This window comes from Lissotriton helveticus, chromosome 8 (genome assembly GCF_964261635.1).
Source record: "Lissotriton helveticus chromosome 8, aLisHel1.1, whole genome shotgun sequence".
In the NCBI taxonomy this organism is placed as follows: Eukaryota; Metazoa; Chordata; class Amphibia; order Caudata; family Salamandridae; genus Lissotriton; species Lissotriton helveticus.
This window is the reverse complement of record NC_136069.1, coordinates 640,228,697-640,249,264: the sequence shown is the minus strand read 5'-3', so window position 1 is coordinate 640,249,264 and position 20,568 is coordinate 640,228,697. Positions and strand designations below refer to the sequence as shown.

At 45.4% G+C, this 20,568-nt stretch overlaps 1 protein-coding gene across 2 annotated transcripts in view; it reads left to right on the top strand.

Annotated features, from left to right (window-relative positions):
* Window positions 1-20,568, top strand: part of LOC144772859 (PRKCA-binding protein-like) — a 126,650-nt gene that overhangs the window by 31,802 nt on the left and 74,280 nt on the right. Inside the window, exons 2-5 of one of the 2 annotated variants that reach the window (XM_078657496.1) lie at window positions 9,584-9,661; window positions 9,982-10,046; window positions 17,605-17,695; window positions 18,211-18,322. In XM_078657496.1, coding sequence (XP_078513622.1) covers window positions 17,655-17,695; window positions 18,211-18,322 — 153 coding nt within the window. In that variant the 5' untranslated portion in view covers window positions 9,584-9,661; window positions 9,982-10,046; window positions 17,605-17,654. The remainder of the gene's footprint in view (window positions 1-9,583; window positions 9,662-9,981; window positions 10,047-17,604; window positions 17,696-18,210; window positions 18,323-20,568) is intronic. The other variant, XM_078657497.1, reaches the window with a different exon arrangement.

Here is a 20,568-nt window from a genome sequence, read left to right as displayed (position 1 = left end):
CGGGGGACGTTCCCGAACTGCTTAGTGTCGACATAGGATTTCACCTGCGCTGAAAGGCTGCGCAGAGCGCAGCCTTTCGGCAGGCGAAACCCAAAAAAGGCAAAACTCCATCCACACTATGGGCAACATAAAAGTGTAGTCCACCCATAATATAACTCTTCCTAACCGTACCAAGCCAATTAAAGACCTGCAGTCATGGAGGATCATAATTAGGGCTCCCGGTTTTATGGTATTTTTTTTGTTTTACATTTCCGTCTGTATTTAGCCATATTTATTATTTGCTAATTTTATCTGTATTTATCCATATTTATTTTGGGTTTTTGGAGAAATAAAAGTGAAAAAAGTATATTTCACATTTATTTAACCGATAAATATGCACTTGTGCTTGAATGCCTGCTAGGTTTCAATGCTGTGAACACCCGCAGAGGCGACATTAATGCACTTATATGAAAATATGCAAATTTCAGTATCAACCATGTGCATATCTACTGCTGTCAAATCCTCTTTACTAAAATTCCTTTCTTTTTTAACCCCGTTACCTAGCAGTCCATACAGCTATTGACCTGGCAGTCATGGCAGACAGTATTTAGAATTACTCTAAAAGCAACCCAATTTCCGTTTTTATCCACATTTAGAAATAAATACAGACAAGAAAACAAATGTTTTCTGTCTGTATGTATCTGTAAAAATCAGTAAAAACGGAAAACAGGGAGCCTTGGTCATAATGTCTGTCATAAGAATGAATAAGGACTAAGGATAATTAAGATTCCCCTTGAGTAGCCAGGATATTATACATGTGTCACTCATCCTCATCCTACTAATTTCTTTTGAAGTATACCAAAGCTAAGTTGGCCTTCAATATTTGGAACCATTTATACACAATAATTAAACTAAACATTAATTATGCACATCACTTTTAATTAGTGTTCATACTGCAGTCAACAAAAAATTTAATTAAAACTATTTTGACCAAAAGAGTGACGTTCCAGCTCTACCTGCTCTGATCTATAATGTTTGCAAAAGTGTGTAACCAAGCCAAGGTAGCCTTGTGACAAATGTTTGTTAGCAACACTTGTATCTCTGCCCAAGAGGCTGCTACACCCATTATAGATCTTCTTTAACCCCTTGCGCGCTAGCGGTTTTCCCGCTGTGTGCAGCAGTTTGCGGAAACCCACGTTACATGACGAGCTCAGCTCGTCATGAGTGGACGACAGGCGTAACTCATGACGAGCTGAGCTCGTCATGAGCATAGAAGGGGTTAAATTCTTGCCAGATTTGAAATGGCAGAAGGAATGTATACCATAGAAATAGTTGATCATATCCCTCTATTATTTATTTTGTTGAAAACCTTCTGGCCTTGGTGGCCCCACCAAAAGCGACAAATAAGTAGGCATATTTCCTGATGGTTTCAGAACATTCTAGATGAAATACTTCCATTTAACATCCAGTATTTGGTACAGTTCTTCTCTTCTCTAAAAGTAGGAACTGGGAAGAATACAGGGTCAATGATCTCCTGGACTCTGTGCATTCCAGATTTAGCATTTAGGTGAAAGTCAGAGTTGGGGCTCAACACAATCTTGTCAGTATTTAAAACAAGCATTTGCAATGCAATAGGTCTCGCAGCATTAAAGTTTGAGTTATTGGCATTGTATATGACAATGCGTTGCATTACATTTTTAGCGAAGTCTGTATTGGTGTATAAAGATGATTTGCAAGATGATAGCGATGGAGTGGGGGATGGATGGATGGATGGAGTGGAGGGCATGCATGGATGGATGGATGGAGTGGAGGGGATGGCTGGATGGAGTGGGGGATGGATGGATGGATGGAGTGGAGGGGGTGGATGGATGGAGTGGGGGATGGATGGAGTGGAGTGGAGGGGATGGATAGATGGAGTAGAGGGGATGGATGGATGGAGGGGATGGATGGATAGAGTGGAGGGGATGGATGGATGGAGTGGGGAATGGATGGATGGAGTGGGGGATGGATGGATGGATGGAGGGGAAGGATGGATGGATGGAGTGGGGGGATGGAATTCATGTGGTTTTATTTATGTTTTGGTTTTAAAACATAAAAGGCATTGTCATATACAATGCCAATGGCTTAAACTTGCGTAAACGCGAGACCTATCGCATTGCAAATGCTTGTTTAATATAAGTGATTTAAAAGTCTGTGGAGGGCGTTGCCTCGGTTTAATGCATGACTCACTTAAACTCCTGTGGAAGGGATTCCTGTCAAGAGTCTGGGGAGGAGCTAGAGCTAAAATTATTGTTAAATGGAAAGAATGCTGTAAAAGGACGGAAATCCTGATATTGATAATTTTAAGAAAAAGAATGAAGTGAAAATGGCATAAATAAAGATTTTTAACGTTAACTTTTGGAGCGCTAATAAGAGATGCTTCTTTCTGGTTGTGCATGGGACTTTTCATCCAACAGTTGCTCCACAGACTGGACTTTATACTTTGAGAGGCCCCAGCCGCCCTGCGTGCACCCTAGCACCAACTGATTTTCGGTGTAGGCTATTGGGAGGCACATACTACAGGATAGAGAAGTCTGTTTACAAAGGCATTTATGAGGCCAGGAAGTAGTAATGCACGAGTGCTCTTTCACATTCTATTGCACTTTTGCGAAACGGCTCTGGTCCCACCTCTCTAGTGTCCGCTACAGGTCTCAGCTTTACACATGTTGATATCTCAAGAGCACAAACCTATCTCAAGAGCAATGGAGCACTGAACAGGGAGCATGCCCCCTGGGGAACATAAAATCAGTGGCAGAGGTCAATGGTCTACTGTTGGGCCAAAGGGAATGATCTTGGAAGAGGTGTGCCTTCAGGTTTTTTTCTTAATTGCAGGACTGTTGTGGCTGATGTCGATAGGGTTGCTGTCCCAAATCATGTCAGCATAAAGTATTCTTAATGTAAGAATGTTTGTGTGTTTTAAGAGACTACCAGGTTGATATAAGGCGGGCTGGCCTAGATTTGTATGTGTTATTGATGAAAACCATTATGATGAATTCAGTGACTTTTTCATTTTAAAAGAAAAAAGCTGGGCTGGGATCTTGTGAGATTCCCAAGGAATTGCCCCTTTAAAAAAAAAGACGCTTATCTGTGTTTTTAGTTAGGGCCCTGGGGTTCAGTTAATATATTTCTGGGTAGAGGCAATAGTGTGGGCTCCCAAATGGGCCCCAGGGCCCCATTCCCTGGAGCTAACAACTCACTAAATGGGAGGGGGCCTATAGCCCGTCACCAGAGCTGCAAGAGGGCCCAGGGACCCCAAACCATTGGGCCAAATTGATCAAAAAGGGCATATGCTGGGACCCTGGGTGCCTTTCCTACATATAAAAAGAACTATAGGCCAAGGGGTCTTTTTGTGAATGTTTTGACCCTGAAGGCAATTATATAGTCTTATCAGGATAAGTCATCTGACTATTTTTAACACCTACAAGAGAAAACAAGCATTTGAAATGCAATAGGTCTCGCTTTTTTTTAATAGAGTTGGAGCTATTGGCGTTGCAATGGAAATGTTTGTGTGTTTTGTAGTGGAGTAGACGTATGTGATGGCATTTGTATGTTTTACAATGAATGTAAAAGGAAGCGTGTTCATGGTCAGATCTGGTGTATGGGGCATGTCCGCCGCTATGTGCACCATGCAGGGCTTTAAGTGGGATGAAAAAACGTATCTCTCAAAGGGGCATGGCCAATGTATTTAAGGGTGTGGCTTAAAACACGTAAGCTAAAAATCTGTACTTAGCATAGTGCGCCGTTGGACTTGCATTTTGGTGTTTCTGTCATTGCATCCAGATATATGATACAACAAGTAACATCATACCTACACCAAGTTAGAACTATTTGCTTTGTCAGTGGTTGTTAGTTGCATAAGATAATAAGCAGCAACTATGGCTTGTATATAATATTGAAAAAGCTTCCGCTTAAAGCCATGGTGACACCACGACAATGTTGCTGGTCCCAAGTTTCAAAAAGGGAAGGGAAGGAAACCAGAGAGAAAATTATTCTCTTTAAAGGATTTCCCTTCCCCTACAACCCTCACCTGGCATGACGTCATGCTGTAACTTCTCCACTAGTGAGATGTGAGCAGTGTGAGTACGCTAACAACGATGTGCCTGCTGTCACTACAGTCTGGAAAAAAACGACCGCCTGTGGCAGGGCACACAACGGAGCCCAATAGAGACCCGTTTTGAGGCCCCCTTTAAAAAAACTTCCGGTGCTCAGCACCGGTGAGACCCGGCCTGCTTAAAACCCTGGCGCCACGTAAATATAATGTGACATATTCGCGATGAATACTTGGATTGTGTACTTGGCATTCACACTGCCTGCGTCCAGTGGAATCTATACACAGCAAACAGTAATGAAGGCGGTTTTATGCAGATATTGCATTCCTTTATAGTTTGATGAATATAAAAGTGAGTATACCCATCTAGTTGAATGCAAACATACTTGTATAATGTGCTGTCTAGTACTCCCAATTATATGCCCCCATTGGTTTCAACTGGACCTCATAAACAATACGATTCTACATATGCCGTGCTTCCGATGCTCCTGCTGCAATTTAAATGTTCTTAGAAAAGCACCATACTGCACCTTTGTGGACGTTTTTCTTATATACAGTGCCTAAAATAAAATAACATAGGAAGTTCTCTGAAGGACTTCACACAGATCTGTGAGTAGTGCTGATTTATGTCTTTCTTGAATTGCCTTCTCTAACATAATGCGTGCATAATTGGTTCTTTCCATCAGTTGTGGCTCGCATAGGGTGTACTGCGGGGCGGGGGAGGGGCAGGGTCGGGGATAGTAAACTCGGACATACGACGGATCGGTGGAAAGTAATTAATGCATTCCTCGATTCCATCTTATGTCTGAGTTTACTACTCCCCGCCTTTCCGCCCGCAGCACGCCCTATGCGAGCCGCCACTGCTTTTCATATCGTTTTTAGGTCGAGGACCGGAAATGCTGGCTTGCCAGCTTCCGGTCGGAGATTTAATGATTTTGAGTACGGGGCTTGAACCCGCCTCTGTACTACACCTCTCCTCCATTGGCTGGCTTCTTAAACGGAGGCCAGCCATTGGAAGAGAGAGGCGTCATTCGAAACAAGCTCCGTCTCTTTCGGATTCGGGGGCGAACATTTTGCTGTTCTTTCGCCAGTGATATCACCCGTCACTCAAAACAACAAATACACGCCCCCGAAACCGAAATTTGCAGAGCTTTGCGGCCGCCAATTTTTTTTCTACACTGATTTCCAAGTAAAAAAATTGCCTCCTGCGGGTCCGATCTAAGCCGTGGTGGACGATTCGTTGAGTCTGTCGGTTGGTGTCAGTAGTTAGGTTTGGATCTGCGGTTCCTGGGCTCATGGCTACTGCGTGCTCAGTGCCATTATTTGTGGCGGGCCTGAGTCTTGAATTCGATGTTTTCTCGTGGAGTGTCCGCGTGTGTGACCTGTGGCTGCCTCCTTGACTTCCAGCCGCGACAGATGAACAGAAGGGGCCTACGGGCAGGTGAGAAATGGTGGATGTTTAACTCGTCCGCGTGTCTTTAACGTAATCTAAATACCAATTCACCTCGCGCATTGATTACTCCTTGCTGACTCTACCCTCCCCGTACAACCTTTTAACAGAGGGGTGAATTAGATACGCTTGAAATGATCCTCCTTAGTTAATATAGAGAAAGCGGTGATACGGGGCGGCGCAGCCGGACCGATGGGTTAAAATATCGGTCTTACTCCTCTAGAAAGAAAAACTTAGTATTCCCTGCGTGGGCTGTTGCTGTGTTTAATGAGGCAGCGACGTTTTAGTCGCTTCTTGGCAAAAATGATATGCGCGCTCAAAACATTTTTGGAAAGTCTTCTTTATTTTGTGCTATCTTCTAAAACTGTTTTGGAAGCTTTGGTCTAAAAAAAATATGCACCGATAAACCTTGGGTGTCAAGTTTTATGTAGTGCATTGGTGCAGTTTAAAAAAAAAAAAATATTGAATCGCGCGTGGGTCCCCATTTGACGGTTGCGGTAGTATTGATAAGCCTGCACAATCTGTCTCCCACGTCGTGAGTTCACAGATGTGTATCTATCGGTGGTGCAGTGGTACCGGAGTCGAAAGTTACGAAAAGTATGAAAGTGCTGCTGGTTCAATTTATCAGGCCACTGCTGCCAATTTAGAACGGGTTGGGTTTTCTATGGGTTATGTAGACAAACGTTAATGTGTCTTTACATTTGCTTGGGTTTATGCAACTTCGTTCCTTAACGTCCGATGATTAAAGAAAGTTGTCACTGCTGTTCACATTATGAACCACTGTGATTACTCTACAACTCGATGAGGACGCGTAAAGATGTTGCAAATATAATACCTTCTAGCAGGCGTAATGGTGCAGATGTACCCTCAGTGGTGCAGGAGTTGGTGAATTGTCACCTAGTGGTGGAGCTAAACACAAAGCCATGGTCTTTCTACCCCACCTCCTCCATTTCTTAAACAGGCGCCCCTTGCTTTGAGCAGAGTAATATCGGGCTCATTACTTTAGTTTTTCATTTGGAATGTAGGCATTTAACATGCTAAAACGGCGACCGGAGTTTAGAGCTGGGGCATCTGATTTACTAATTTTGCAAATTAAGTTTTTGCTTTTCAAAAGTAACATGCATCACTATTCGTAAATATTAGGGTTCCTGGAAGGTAAAGTAGTTATAATTCCAATTAGTGGCCAAACTAAGCTGCATTGTGGGAATATCAAGTATAATACCCCAAAGTAAACATGTAATATTTAAGGGATAACTTGTAACATGCTTTGATTTTTCTTTTTTATGGTTCTGGTGACATCTAAAAACCATCACCAGAACTCCCCAAAGGCAGTGTTAAACAGTCACCTGTTATGTATCTTGTCTCAAGTTCGTCTCACACATAGTTTCCCTTTACACTCTTTCATCACTCATTCAAAATCTGCTTCAGCGGGGGAGGAGCCTAGCTCGAGGACGTAATGGCCGCCTTTTAGCTCGGCTCCGTCGGCCCTCCGGCTAACCCCGACTATCCTGCCATATATCCTGCACTGCGACGCTACTTCAATACAGAATTTGAAATTTAAAGACCCACTCTTACTCACCATCTGGTCCGGAGGTTCCTGTGTGCTGTAGATCCGCAGCTGTGCCCTCGGTGAGATTGGGGCCTCCGGGCACTCGAGACCGGGACCTCGCCTGCGGGACCCGACCGGCGGAGAAGAGATTCCTGCGGGACCCGACCGGCGGAGAAGAGATTGCCGGCCCCGAAAGTGAGCCACTGGTGGGAACCGTTGTGCGTGTGCCCCGGAGATCCTGAACCGGCCCCGATGACTGGGCCGTGCGGCTGGAGGGGGACGAGATGTGTTGGGGGCTGACCGTGTGAAGGGGTCCCTTCGCCTTTGTCCTGTCCGGCGGTCCTGAACCCCCCTGTGGGGCCTGCCACTGTTCGGAGGGGACCCCCCCCCCCCCATCGGGCGCTCGCCCATCCTGTGCCGGTGAGGCCGTTGTTGGAAGCCTCCGGAGGTCTGTAAAGTCCTACATTTGGGAACTGTTTGGGGGCCCACGGTGGAGTGTGGGGCGGCGAAACTCACAAGATGGCTACCGACAACGTGGGGGGTGCTCCGCTCTGCACCGACGCTCCTTACCGGCCGGATTGTGCGGAGGCCTGGGTGTGTACTCGAGCGCCCACGCCCGGAGATGTCCTGGACGCCTTGATGTCATTGTACGCTGTCTTGGCCCCCGGTGCCTCTACCGACCCCATGCGGCTCGCAGCCATTTTGGGCCGCCGCTCTTTCATGCACCCCTGTCGTCCTGATGCCGCCATTGCTTCGCCCCCTTCGGCTGCGCCAGGAGTTGCTGTTGTTGTTCTTCGGCCGCTTGATGGGCCGGTGACTTTTGACCCTCTGCTTCCTCGCCGCCTGGATTTCGAGGACTTCCACACAACGCGGAGATCTGCTCCTTCCCGGGTACCTGGGACTCATGGTGGGCCGCTGTTTGCTCCCGCTTCGTTGGATTCGAACTTTTGTTCTGGAGGGGTACCTTTGTATTGTCGAATTGCGCACCTGGACTCCGGCTTGCCTTTGCTTGCCCTGTCGTTACTGCTACAATTGACTTGCTTTATTGACTTTTTGTATTCCCTCCGTACGAAGGCTCTCCCTGATTTATATCACTGCCGTGACTCTGGACTACATTACGATTATTTTGTGCTGGGTGGTCCGCTCCACATTACCCTTTATTGGGTTGGTTTCGTGGTCAGGAAGGGTTGGGGGTGAGTTGCACGACATGATAGTTTGCTGGTCTACCTGCCCGTTGCATTGATGTTTGTACTCCCGATACGGTGAAACGTTACAATCTCTCCCTCCTCCCCCTCCCTGTGGTTCTTGCTGTATGTGAAGGTGTAGTACTGATTTGATATTTATTCATTTGTTGGTCGGGGGAGGGTCGTAGCCGAATGTGTTTGCTCATATCCTCTGGCTCCTCCCTCACATTTTATTTTTGTTTTGTATTTCCTCTCCTCCTCTTTTTGTCTTCCTCCTCTACTTTCCTTTTTTCACTATATTTCGGGTTTCGGATTAGGGCAACAGGCACGCTGTTTGGAGGGTAGGCCGTAGCCTTCTGCAGGGGTGCGGGGTGGGACGGGTGGGCGGGGTCTTTCAGATGTTTTTTTTTGGTTCTATGGCCCTTTTCTATCCCTTTATAGCGGTGCCGCTTCTGTCCTCGCTTCTCAGGCATGGGTGGGTTGGGGTCTGTTGCTATGCCACTTTTCTCGGTTTCGATGCTTCGTCGCGACTGCCTTACCCTTCTTTTCGCCAGCTTCCACTTTCTTCTGTACTATTAGCCGCGGGTTGCCTGGCCCGGGGTGGCGCCCGTCTTGCACGATTGTGTTTCTCCTTTTATTTTTATTTTACTTTGTTCTTCCCCCTTCCTTTCCCCCCCTTTCTGTCCCTTTTTGGTTTCCTCCCCCTTGTTTCCTCCCTATTTTTTCCCCCCTTCCCTTCCCCCCCCCCTTTTTCCCCCCCTCCCCCTTTTTCCCAGGCTCGTATTGAGAGAAGTGGGCTTGATTCGTACAGTTTTCCGCTCCCCTTGCCTCCGTTAGCGTGTTATTGGGTGGGGGTCATGAGATCTTGGTAGCACTTGTATGCTTCTCCACTATATTTTGCGTTTGTTTTGTGCTACGGTCGACTCGTGCCCTTATATCCTCCTCCCCCCCACCCCCCCTCCTCTCGTTTTGGCATGGGTATATTCCTGTTTCTGGGTTTTTCCTTATTTGTGAGTCAGCCATGAGCCTTGTCCCCTTATTATAAAATAGACCTCATTGATCCTGATATTGGGCCGTTATTGCCGCTTATCCCATCTCTAGCATTGTTCAATTATGTTTGCTTGCCTGCCAACTGGCCTTGTGTCGCTTATTTTGATTCTTGATCGTCTTTGACTTGTGGCCGGCCGGATTGGTTGTAGGCCCACACATGTTTATCCTAATGATGCAAATAAAGGTCTTCAAAAAAAAAAATCTGCTTCAGCTACTGGTTTGTGTCGTGCATTGCGGTTTTCATTTGATTTTCAAGTCCAGTTATAATTTATTTTTTCTTACAGTTCCCTGGAGATCGCTACAGGAACGCTGCTAAGGTGGCTTCTATTGATGTCGATGCAGTAAAGCGTCAGTCATGACAAGTAAGTTGACTTGTCCAGGACCTTTCAACTAGCCTGCTTTTCTGCAACGGAAGCTTTACTAATTGCACCACCTATTTTGACCGGCATTGATCTTCATTCATTTTCAAAGCTGCTCTTGCGTGCCTTTCGCTTTTGTCTGAATTTTTTTCCATGTTTGTGATTATTGTTTACCGCATGTCCTAGGATTATACCCTTTCTGCTGTTCACATCATGATTTTCAGTGATTAGCATTTTTCAGAATGAGGACATGAGGGCTATAAATTGTATGCAGGTTAGTGAAGGTTGTCTGTAGTTAACATGTTTTTTTTCTTTTAATTTAGGGAACTGATGCAGTTGACGGCGCCTTAAGTCAGTTGATGAATGAAAGTCTAAAGTTTTACGATTGGTAGGTATACATTTTTTGTAGTTTTACTTGAGTTTTACTTTTCTAGATGTGGAGGGTCAGAGCAAAAACATACTCAGCTTTCCTGTCTTAGAAGCCAGCAGTCACAAGCAGCTTTGCGATGGTAATTATAGCAGTGGCTGATGCCAAGTCATGCTGACACTGCTGGTTACTCTAGCTTTTTGCACAGTCGTGAACTCCCTCCCCCCACCATTTCATGGGGTTGCTTCTGACCCAGACAGCTCGTACCACTGTTTAACCCCTTCACTGCGGCGGCTATTACGCCGCAGTGCTAAGGGGGCGGGGCGGAAGAGGGGCGGGCGCATGCTGGTGACGGAACCGCTTCGTCACCAGCGTCGGTTGCGCTGTGCTTATGACGGAGCGGTTCCGTCATGGACCGCACCGCTCAATAAAACGCTCATCGCAGGCGCGGAATCCGCAACGCGCAGGCGTGCCGGGCGGGCCATGACGGAACCGCTCCGTCATCAGCGCGGCCGCGGCTGATGACGGAGCGGTTCCGTCATCAGCAGTGGAGGGGTTAACATTGCAAAAGGTGTTCGAGTCTCACACGAGATGCGTCAGATTTGGTAGGGCCTTTTGCCGTGATCGTACGGAGCGTACAGGAGCGCTCCAGAGGGCCCAGACCTGCAACGAACAGTGTATTAAGCATAACAACAGTGCCTGAAGCACAAGTGAAGTGGTTTTAGGGGCATTCAACCCGTTGAAAGACTGAACATTGTGGCATCATCTTTTTAAGTAACTTGAACCATTCTGAGGTACTGGGAAGACATTGGTGTGTGTGTGGCTCTGGGTGTGTGTGTGGCGAGATGCGTGGGAGTTGGTAGGACCGTTGCCGATAGCCGTACAGAGGCGCTCCAGAGGGCTGTGCTTGCTCCCCTGCCCCCTGGCTGTGCTTGCTCCCCTGCCCCCTGGCTGTGCTTGCTTCCCTGCCCCCTGGCTGTGCTTGCTTCCCTGCCCCCTGGCTGTGCTTGCTTCCCTGCCCCCTGGCTGTGCTTGCTTCCCTGCCCCCTGGCTGTGCTTGCTTCCCTGCCCCCTGGCTGTGCTTGCTTCTCTGCCCCCTGGCTGTGCTTGCTTCCCTGCCCCCTGGCTGTGCTTGCTTCCCTGCCCCTGGCTGTGCTTGCTTCCCTGCCCCCTCGCTGTGCTTGCTCTCTTGTGTGTGTATGTGGCTCTGGGTGTGTGTATGTGGCTCTGGGTGTGTGTGTGGCTCTGGGTGTGTGTGTGTGGGGGGGCTCTGGGTGTGGGTGTGTGTGTGTGGCTCTGTGTGTGTGTGTGGCTCTGGGTGTGTGTGTGTGGCTCTGAGTGTGTGTGTGTGGCTCTGGGTGTGTGTGTTGCTCTGGGTGGGTGTGTGTGGGACTGTATGTGTGTGGGTGGCTTTGTGTGTGTGGCTCGGTGTGGGTGTAAATGCAAGAGGTCCTGCATTTGCGAGTTATTAAGCTATTGGCAATGTAAATGACAATGCCATTTATTTATGATATAAAAAAAAAATGTCTTGAGCAATGCCAATAGCTCTACCTTTAATAATGCCGAGACCATTGCATTGTAAATGCTTGTTACGTTTGGCTAGCTTGCGCTTTTGGGAAATGACTGTCGCCAGTCCGGATTCATGTGCAATGACGTCTGTAGACCACAAGGTGGCGACATTGGAAGAAAATTCAAATACTTTGTTGTTAACATCAGAATGGCTACAAAGCTCTCGTTTTTGAGAAAGAAAAGGTGACTGTGGGGGAAACTGCATTTCGTGTGGGTTTGCCTATAAACTTGCTTTTTCCAAGTCTAATCTTCCTCTGACCTCATTCATCACTAAACCCTCTGTCTATAACGCATTTCTGTAGCAGAAATTTAAAACCAGCATTTGAAATGCAATAGGTAGGTATTGTATTCATGAGAGTTTGAGCTGTTGGCTTTGAAAATGACATTGCCTATTATTAATGTGTTGTTTTTGAAACCGATAAATAAAAGGCATCGTCATTTACAATGCCAATAGCTTAAACTCTCGCAAATGCGACACCTATTGCATTGCAAATGTATGCTGTAAAAATGAAATAAAGCGTTAGGAGAGAGCATGTCGGGCAAAGTTATTTGAGAAAATAGTGCTCGGAGGCTGTAATTAAAGCCTACTGAGCAGCAACACACGTCCGGTGGTGTTGCCATGGGAGGTTCCAAAATGAGACAAGGCAGCACTAAGGAGGGACTGTTAAGCCTTTTGACCAATGAACAGACCCTCCAAGATTTCGTGATTTGCAAAAAAATCGCGAAATCTGAAGTTTTGTAAAAATGTCGCGATTTTTACAAAACTGCCCGCGAAATTTCGATGGTTGGTCAGCTCATGGAAGGAGACCCCTTTTAGGTCTGTGTTGACAGTACAGCTCTGCTCTAGTGGCTGAGAAGTACATGCTTCGGTATCAGATATGTCTTTCTAATGTTTCAGGAGCTGGGGGGGGGGGGGGGGGGGTCTCTTTTTAGCAGAACTCGCCCAACCTGCTGGAATGTCATCCCCCACGTGTCTATTCCTGCGTGTCGCCCTCGGGGAACAAGTGGCGGCTTCACTCCTAGGTGACTCTCTGGTAGATGCCGGAAAAGTGAGATTTCGGACAGCCTGAGCATCCTGTGGGGGAGCAGGCGAAGGAGGGGTGGCTGATGTGATAGACAACTGACAATACCCAGGGACTAGCGGCAACTGCGGGCATTTAAATGAAGAAAAAACTGCGAGGGGCGGAAAGATGTGCAGCATGGAGAGGTGGGGTGAGGGGCTGAAAACTAAGAGTTGAAGGAGCTGCGAATGAGACGTGAGAGCAAGGATTGGAGGGGGAAAGGATGGGAGAGGGAGAAAGAGTGAGGGGACGCAAACTGGGAGGGCAGGAGGATGTAGAAGCGAGGGGAAGAGAGACTGGAGGAGGGGGAAAGGTGAAGAGACAAGAAGGGGAGAAAAGGGTGAGATGTGAAGGAAGAGTGAAGGAGCTAGAAAGGGGAAGGTTGGAAAGAAATGGAAGGTGTGAGTTGGAGAGGGTGGGAAGGATGATAGAGATGGCAAAAGAGAGATGGGATAGAAGAATTAAGTGTGCGAAAGGAGGCCAAGGCTAAAGACAGGAGGGAAGGGAGAGGCCTTGAGGCAGGCGGAACGAGGTTGAGATGGGGAAAAGAGGAGCAGAAGAGATATGAGAAGAAGGGAGAAAGGGTACAAGATGTAGAGAGCGGTTGGAGAGGAGAATAGAGATGCGAGGAGAATGAATAAAAGGTTCCCGAGCGGAAATAGAGAGGGGGAGGGAGAGATTAAGAGCTCAAGTGGGGGAGAAGGGCATAGAGGAGGGAAGAGAAGAGGGGGAGAGGTGGGGAAATGGAATATAAACAAGAGACAAAGATAGAAGAGATGGGGAGACAAAGGAGAAGTGCAGGAAGTGAATGCGCAAGAGAGGCAGCAAGGAATAAGTGAAAGATAGGGAGGGAGGGAACGAAGGATGCAGAGGGAATGGGAGCCAGAAGGTAAAGAGGAGAAGAGGACTTGAAAAAGAGTGAACGGTGTATAGAAGGATGAGAGGAAGAGGAGGGTCGCCTGGGAGGAGGAATAAAAGGGGTATAGGGAAAGTTAGAGGGCGAGACGTGGGGAGAAGAAGAGCAGTAACCCAAGATTCAATGCTCTTAATTCATGAGAAACGCATACTCTGTTAGACTGTTTTTTAAATAGTGTCAAACATAGAATAAAATGGCTTTAAGAGGCCTGACAGGCTGGCTGAGTCTTTATTTCAATTATTTATCTACTTGATACTTGTTGACAATTCTGATTTTGTGGGGCAATAACATTTTAATTGTATTCCTTTATGTACCAAAATGTGCCTGTCCTGTAAATACCATGCCTTTTCCTCTGGCTAAATTCCCACAGGGTTGCTTTGCTGAAATTGAACAAAGGGTAATTACCGAGTGTGATAGGCATCACAACACTTACAATCTCGGTCTCTGGGCAAACAGGTGTTTGAAGAGGGATCGCAATTTAATGGGCGTGTTATAATCAGGCCGTATACTTTTATGTACTCACTATCCAAGATCCATAGAGAAACTTATGCCTGCAAGCAATGTTACTTAAATGTAAATACTAAGCAATAGACTCTCCAGCAACATTAAAGAGTTAATTTTCATTGCTTGATTTCATTGCTTGATTTTGCAACTAAGAAAGTGTCACTCGTAGTCGTTGAAATGTCACTCATAATTTCACTGAAATTATGAAAATGTCATACATCGCAATCTAAAACGTTGGCAGCTATGTGTGGGTCAGTTTGGGGAGGATGAGCCAGGGAGTAAGTGGTGGGCCTTCATGGAAAGATAGTCATGGCGCCCCAAATCTGTGCCAAATCCAGGCTGATATGTGGTGCATACCTTGTATTTCAACTTCGCGTGACCTTCCAAGTGGCCATGGTTAAGCTAGGTCCTCACAGTCACAGGTTCAAATCCTAGTGGGTCCACTCAGCCTTTCATCTTTCTGAGGTCAATGTAATTAAACCACAGAGTTGGGTAACAATAAACATCTGTTATTCAGCGTCAAGATGCCCTTGGGTGAACGTTTGCTTTACAAATACTTATGCTATGTTACTGGTGGAATCTCCTCATCCTTGGGTGTTACTCAACAGAGTATCTGCACCCCCCCATGGGAGGAGCCACTTTGGTGGGTTTCGGCCTTAATGTTTTATCACCAAAGTATTTCTTCCCATGGCGGATGCTGCAACTTTGTTGGACAACCTCCTGTGCACTGCTGGTTAATCCTTCATAAGGTGAATTTTCAACAGCTGCCTTGTCAGAGGGAGTAAGTCTGCCAGCATGGGGGGTGGAAAATCCGCCAACTCGAGTCAAAAGGCGGCTGTTTGTTGGGTAATTAAAAACAAGATACAGGGTTTTACTGTAATTTCAGTAATCCCATTTCGGCCACATACAGTAAGTCGACCCTAAGCTTAGCTGCCCGTCTCTCCGCGTAAGACAGAATAAACCTTTCTAATTCAGAAGTTGCTTTAATATATGAAAGTATGGATTGTCTGAATGCATCAAGATATATTTTAAATACAGGCACATTGGACTTGGAAGGTGAGGGGGTAACATGGCCAACTAGAGCATGGGCGTCAATTCACTAAAATGCTTGGGGTAGTGGAAGGGACATCTAAGGAAATGACTTCACATCACGGCCTATTTCAAAGTGGAATACTCTGCTAAAACAGTTTCCATTGTTTTAATGCTGAAAATGAATGATTAGGAGTAAAATAAAGTGCGAAAAAAATGCTGCTAAATTTCCATTTTAGTGCCTGTAAATGTGCATATTTTGCCGCTAAATTTGCTAATCCATGCCGCTATATCCTGGGGGGTCTGAATGAACAGCCACAGTTTACAGTGGACAATGACACAAGCCAATGAAAAATGTGGGCGGAGACTGGGCGTAGCTTCAAATCCCTACCTTTTTTAATTTGGGGTATTTATACATAACATACAGTGCACAGGGATATCTTTGTGAGGGTGGCCGTCCTATGCGGTGCAAAGTAAGCAATACATAGTGGATACTTTGGATGGCCCCCTTTAGCTGGTTATACAATAGTGGTAGGTTGGGAGTAAAGTAGGAAGAGAGGAAAATGTGAATAAGTAAAGAGAGAGAGAGAGAGAGATTAGATGGCAGCTCCACCAGCTTAAGCGAGCTCATATTCAGTCGGAATTTTTCCTTGTTGGAAGATCATTCAAAAGTTCAAAGTTTTTACGGTGGGTCAAAAGTGTCCAGGCACCTGCCAGTGGTTCCCATAGGTTCCTGGAGGTGGTTTTCCAGGGTGAGTATCTTATCGCTAGGGAGTCGGCTCCTCTTAGGTAGGTGATCCAGTTGAGCCACCCGCTGTAAGATGTTTTAGAGGTGTCTTTCCAGTTCGTTAGTACTGACTTGGCTGCAGCAGTTAGGAGGAGATCGAGGAGCTCTCTTTCTCCCTCTGTGGGGAGTTCTGTGATACAGCATGCCTTGCAGAGCAGCAGCGCATGCACTGCCCAGGCTTGACCTAAAAAAGCAGGGCAGAGAACTACACCGAGCAGAAGTGAAAAGGCATACATCTTGCCATTAAAAAACATGACAAACTGGTCAAAACCGAATGAGATAGAATGCTTAATTGTACTGAAACTCTATTATACGCAATCCTCTGACACACAGAAGCACACCACTCCAAATGTGTAGCCATAAGGAAGGAGGCTGTGGCGTAACCTCTAGGGCTGCCCACTTTGGAACTGGCGAACAGGGTTTGAGTCTCGTCAAAACGGTGATTTTCAAGAAATAAACAACATAATGTAAATACATGACAAACAGGTGGGGAAAACTACATTTTATGTGGAAGTGTTCCAGTGTCAATGTAAAACTAGCAGCAGACGCGAAAGGCATCAATTAAAGAAGCAGGAGGGAGGAGGAGGCAGCCGAGGAGAGAGCGAGTGTCGTCAGTAGTAAATTGTGAACAAGCAGTTGCAGATTGCAGGAAAGCATGTCGGGTGTGCGATAGGAGAAAGTAATGAACGAAAATAGTGCCTATAGACAGTAAATAAAATATACTATGTAACAACACATGTAAGAAGGCCAGTCCTCATGGGAGGTTACAAAAGGAGATAACGAGGGACAAATGAGTTGGGGAGAGTTAGGACTAACGGCTAGGGCGGTCGACCTCGAATCAGGGGAACCGGGTTCGAGTCTAGGCAATGAAGCTGAACATCCTGTGATTCTCTGTGAATCACTTAATCTCCCCGTGCCTAACAAAAATGAATGTGTCGTCATTTAATGCAACTGGTGCTATGTAAAGCGCTCTGATACCCGATTCGGGTCAAGTTTGCGCTATATAAAACTCAGTAAAAAAAAATTTATTCCAGACTCCATCTTGGGGTCCCTATCAGGGAGACAGCACCCGCCAATAAACAGCCATCACCAATAAAAGAATTCTAGTCATCCAGTTGGAATGAAACTAGGATTCGAGTGATAAACAACTTTAATTGTCGCAGTTAATGCCCAGTAACCTGTGCCTGCCTTGATATCCCAATGTATATACTTATTGTTTTGCCCATCCTCATGGTGACTTGATCAACACTAAGTTTCCTGTTACTCCCTTCAATCCCATGTCCCTGCATGCCTCTTCCTGATCCATAGCTTGACTCTCCCCTGGTGTGCACGCAAAAGAGCCCATCACTTCATGACTAAATAAATCTCTTCTCTGCTGTATCCATGCATGCCACATCCCCTTATCCTTTGTGCATGGACAACATGTTCTATGATTGGCCTGGTTTTAAGTCTTACATAGGTCTCACACATTTTGAGGTTATTCCCCCTATTTATTAAAGTTAAGCAGTGTGATAAAGTCTCTTGTGATTGGCTGCAACTCTAGTGATTGCAAAATCTGCTGACTCCACAAAGCATATTCTGCTTGGTGGCTTATCATTTCAACATTTCATGGGTACAAACCACAAGATGCAACCTTTATAAAGTTAAAAGCTGGTGTAATGCAGTTATTGCCCTGAGTTAGATATCTCATAATCCCATGTTCTTTTCCTGCAGCACCGGACAACTGACTGATTCCGAAGTCCAAGAAGGTCTATTGCAGCACCATGTTCTCAGATTTCGAATATGATCTGGAGGAGGATAAGCTGTGAGTTATTCATCTCTTGCACAGGAGAAACCTTGTCTCATGTCACGGGCAGGTAGTGTTGTCATACCTGACTTAGGACTGATCACTTGAACATTAATATACACAAAGTTTGGGTTGTTGGGGCGTTCAGGCTCTGACAAAATGGTCATACATAGGTCTTCAGAAGTGCACCTTACAGAGTCCCCTTAGCAAAACTATCATCCTTGCAAATAACACTGCTCTTTGGAATTGTTTCAGCATTTGAACGTTTGGGCCACTTTGTAATTACTTCTCTTTCCTGTTTTTTCTCATTATCCGTCACTCTTCCACATCCTATGTCATCATTTTATATGGCTATTTATGTTTCATTGTACCTGGCTACCCTCCTCCATTTCCACTTTTCCCTCTCTCCCTCTCTCTCTCTCTCTCTCCCTTTTCCCTCATTCTGTATCACCTCCCTTTCTTTCAAGCCAAGCACCTCCTGTATCTCTTGTTGTCTTCTTCTCTCGCTGACCTTATATTTTCTCCTCTCTCAGTGGGATTCCCACAGTTCCAGGGACCGTGGCCCTGAAGAAGGACGGTCAGAATTTGATTGGGATCAGCATTGGAGGTGGAGCTCAGTACTGCCCTTGCCTCTACATTGTGCAGGTGAGTTGATTATATTGTGCTGAATGAAGGTTGCACAATATTGATAATGGTGCAGAGGTCAAGAGGCAACTTTCCAATCATCTCCGGTGAGGTGCATGCCCATTTTAGAGGTTTTAAATGCCCCCACAAAAAATCTAGACTGAAAAGGTTTATATAGTGCATGTTGAAGAATATCTGCCTCTTGAGCACACATTCACTAGTTAGGACATATTCCAAAATGGTTTCTATAGATGGAGGTGTATGAGCAGGCCAAAGAGTTTCAGAATGTTTTGTTTAGAGAGGGACGCTACAAAGTGGTCACCTGACCTTACCAAAACAATTTAGAAGGTCACACTTGGTCCCACATTGCTTGCTAACTGGGTCACTCATTGCTTAGCTGTCAAGAATGGATAGGTACATACTGTAATGGCACTGCATAATTTCTACTCAACTGCTTACTTTCTCAACATCCTTGCTTTTCTTGGATTCTCTCTTTCCTTGTCCTCAGTCTGCCCTAATGTTTTCCCTTTCTTGCACCTTTGTATCTTACACCTTTTCTCTCTCCTTCTTCTCCTTGTCTCAGTGATGTGGAATTTAATAAAATATCTACTTGTCCATGGGACAGATTGCTTCCTAAATGTACTTGTTCTGTAACAAACTCCATGTGTCACTTTGGTGCCATGTAGTGCGGCGACAAACTATGGCAGCAATTCTATTATATAAGCACTCTGATAGTAGCCTCTCTGATTATACCAGAGCTCATACCCTAGTAGGGTTTGAATACTAGCACTTCCCTTGTTTTGCCACCTTTCCACAGATATACATAGTGGGTCTGGAGGGACGCAATAGTTCTCCACGGTTGCAATGCTGATTTGAGTCTGTGCAAACCTACTAACTTGCATATTTATGGGTTGTCATCCACTTGTCTCCAATATTTTCCCATATAGACATAGTTTGGAAATTTACTTCTGACAAGAGCAGAGGTAAAACTTCTTGCAGAGTTTGGGGAAAGAGTGGTTGGTGGACAAGTGAACTTGTTACAGCGCAAGAGATTTTCGCATGAGGAAATCTATCCATGATTATTTATTTGCTAGTGCTAAAATGCAGGTCCCAAATATGTTCTAGGAGTACAATTGCCTGACCTACTTCTCTAAAGTCTTGTGAATTAATAAAAGCCGTAAATCAGCACTACTGCAAGGACAACATAGACCATGGGTGCACTTTTGTGGCTTTCTTTTAAACTTGGGCCCCTATTTAGGTCTGTTTCTTTTCAAATTAAAATGCTCTCTCTATCTACCGGCTGGGTTGACTGTGAGTGATCGCATTCTACTCTTTCGCTAGGATCATATTGGCACACAAAGAAGTTTTGTTCAGTGACAGGATCTACTGTGGCACTGTTTGGTTTTTGAGACCAAAAATATTTTTGATTTTGCTAATGTTTGTTACAATGATGAGGGCCCAGCAGCTCCCAAAGCAATAAAGTTTTGCCAACCCCACATCAAAACAAGACACGCATTGACATAACCAAGGTGCTGACCACCAAAGTCATGGCAGTTGGCTTTGCCAATGCTTGTTTATTTTCATGTTCCCTATAATTTAGTTGCAACTGGTTACTCTGATTTTTCTTTATGAATATTTTTGTAAAATGATAGCATGCATCAACACATTCTGCTAAATGATGCTTCAAAGAAATAGTCCCTAAAAGTTCACAGTAGTTTATCAAAATGTTTGTTTCTAGTTGCACCTCAATTTTGCTTTCATGCTTTTACATATATTTGCATCTAATTAGAGAGCATCGTGAAAGTAATGTTCGCAGCCTTGTATTGTTAAACTTTGCAAAAATTTGTACACATTTTCATACTGGAACCCCTGTCAGTTGTGCAGTTTGAGCTTACAACATTTCTTAAGAGCGCTCGCCCTAATAATAAAGGCTTTGTATTAACGAACCTTAAATACAATTTCGGACAGCATTAACATATTGCCTTAACTATTCCCTTAACTGCAGACAATGCCCTTCCGTGATCCATAATCTGGTAGTGTAATCTGGCCAAAGATTCAAGAGCCAGCAAGAGGAGTCACCCTTGTTTTCTAGAAGAACCCTCACTCACCAACCTAGTTGGTGACATGCTTCATCATAGGGTTCCAACCAGAGAGCCAGAGTGCCCCTCTGGTGTGCTACAACACCTGGTTACAGCGGAGCGTTTTTTTTTGTAATTCATGAATGTGAAAAAGTGATGGTGCAAAAGATTAAAATTACCTTTATTCGC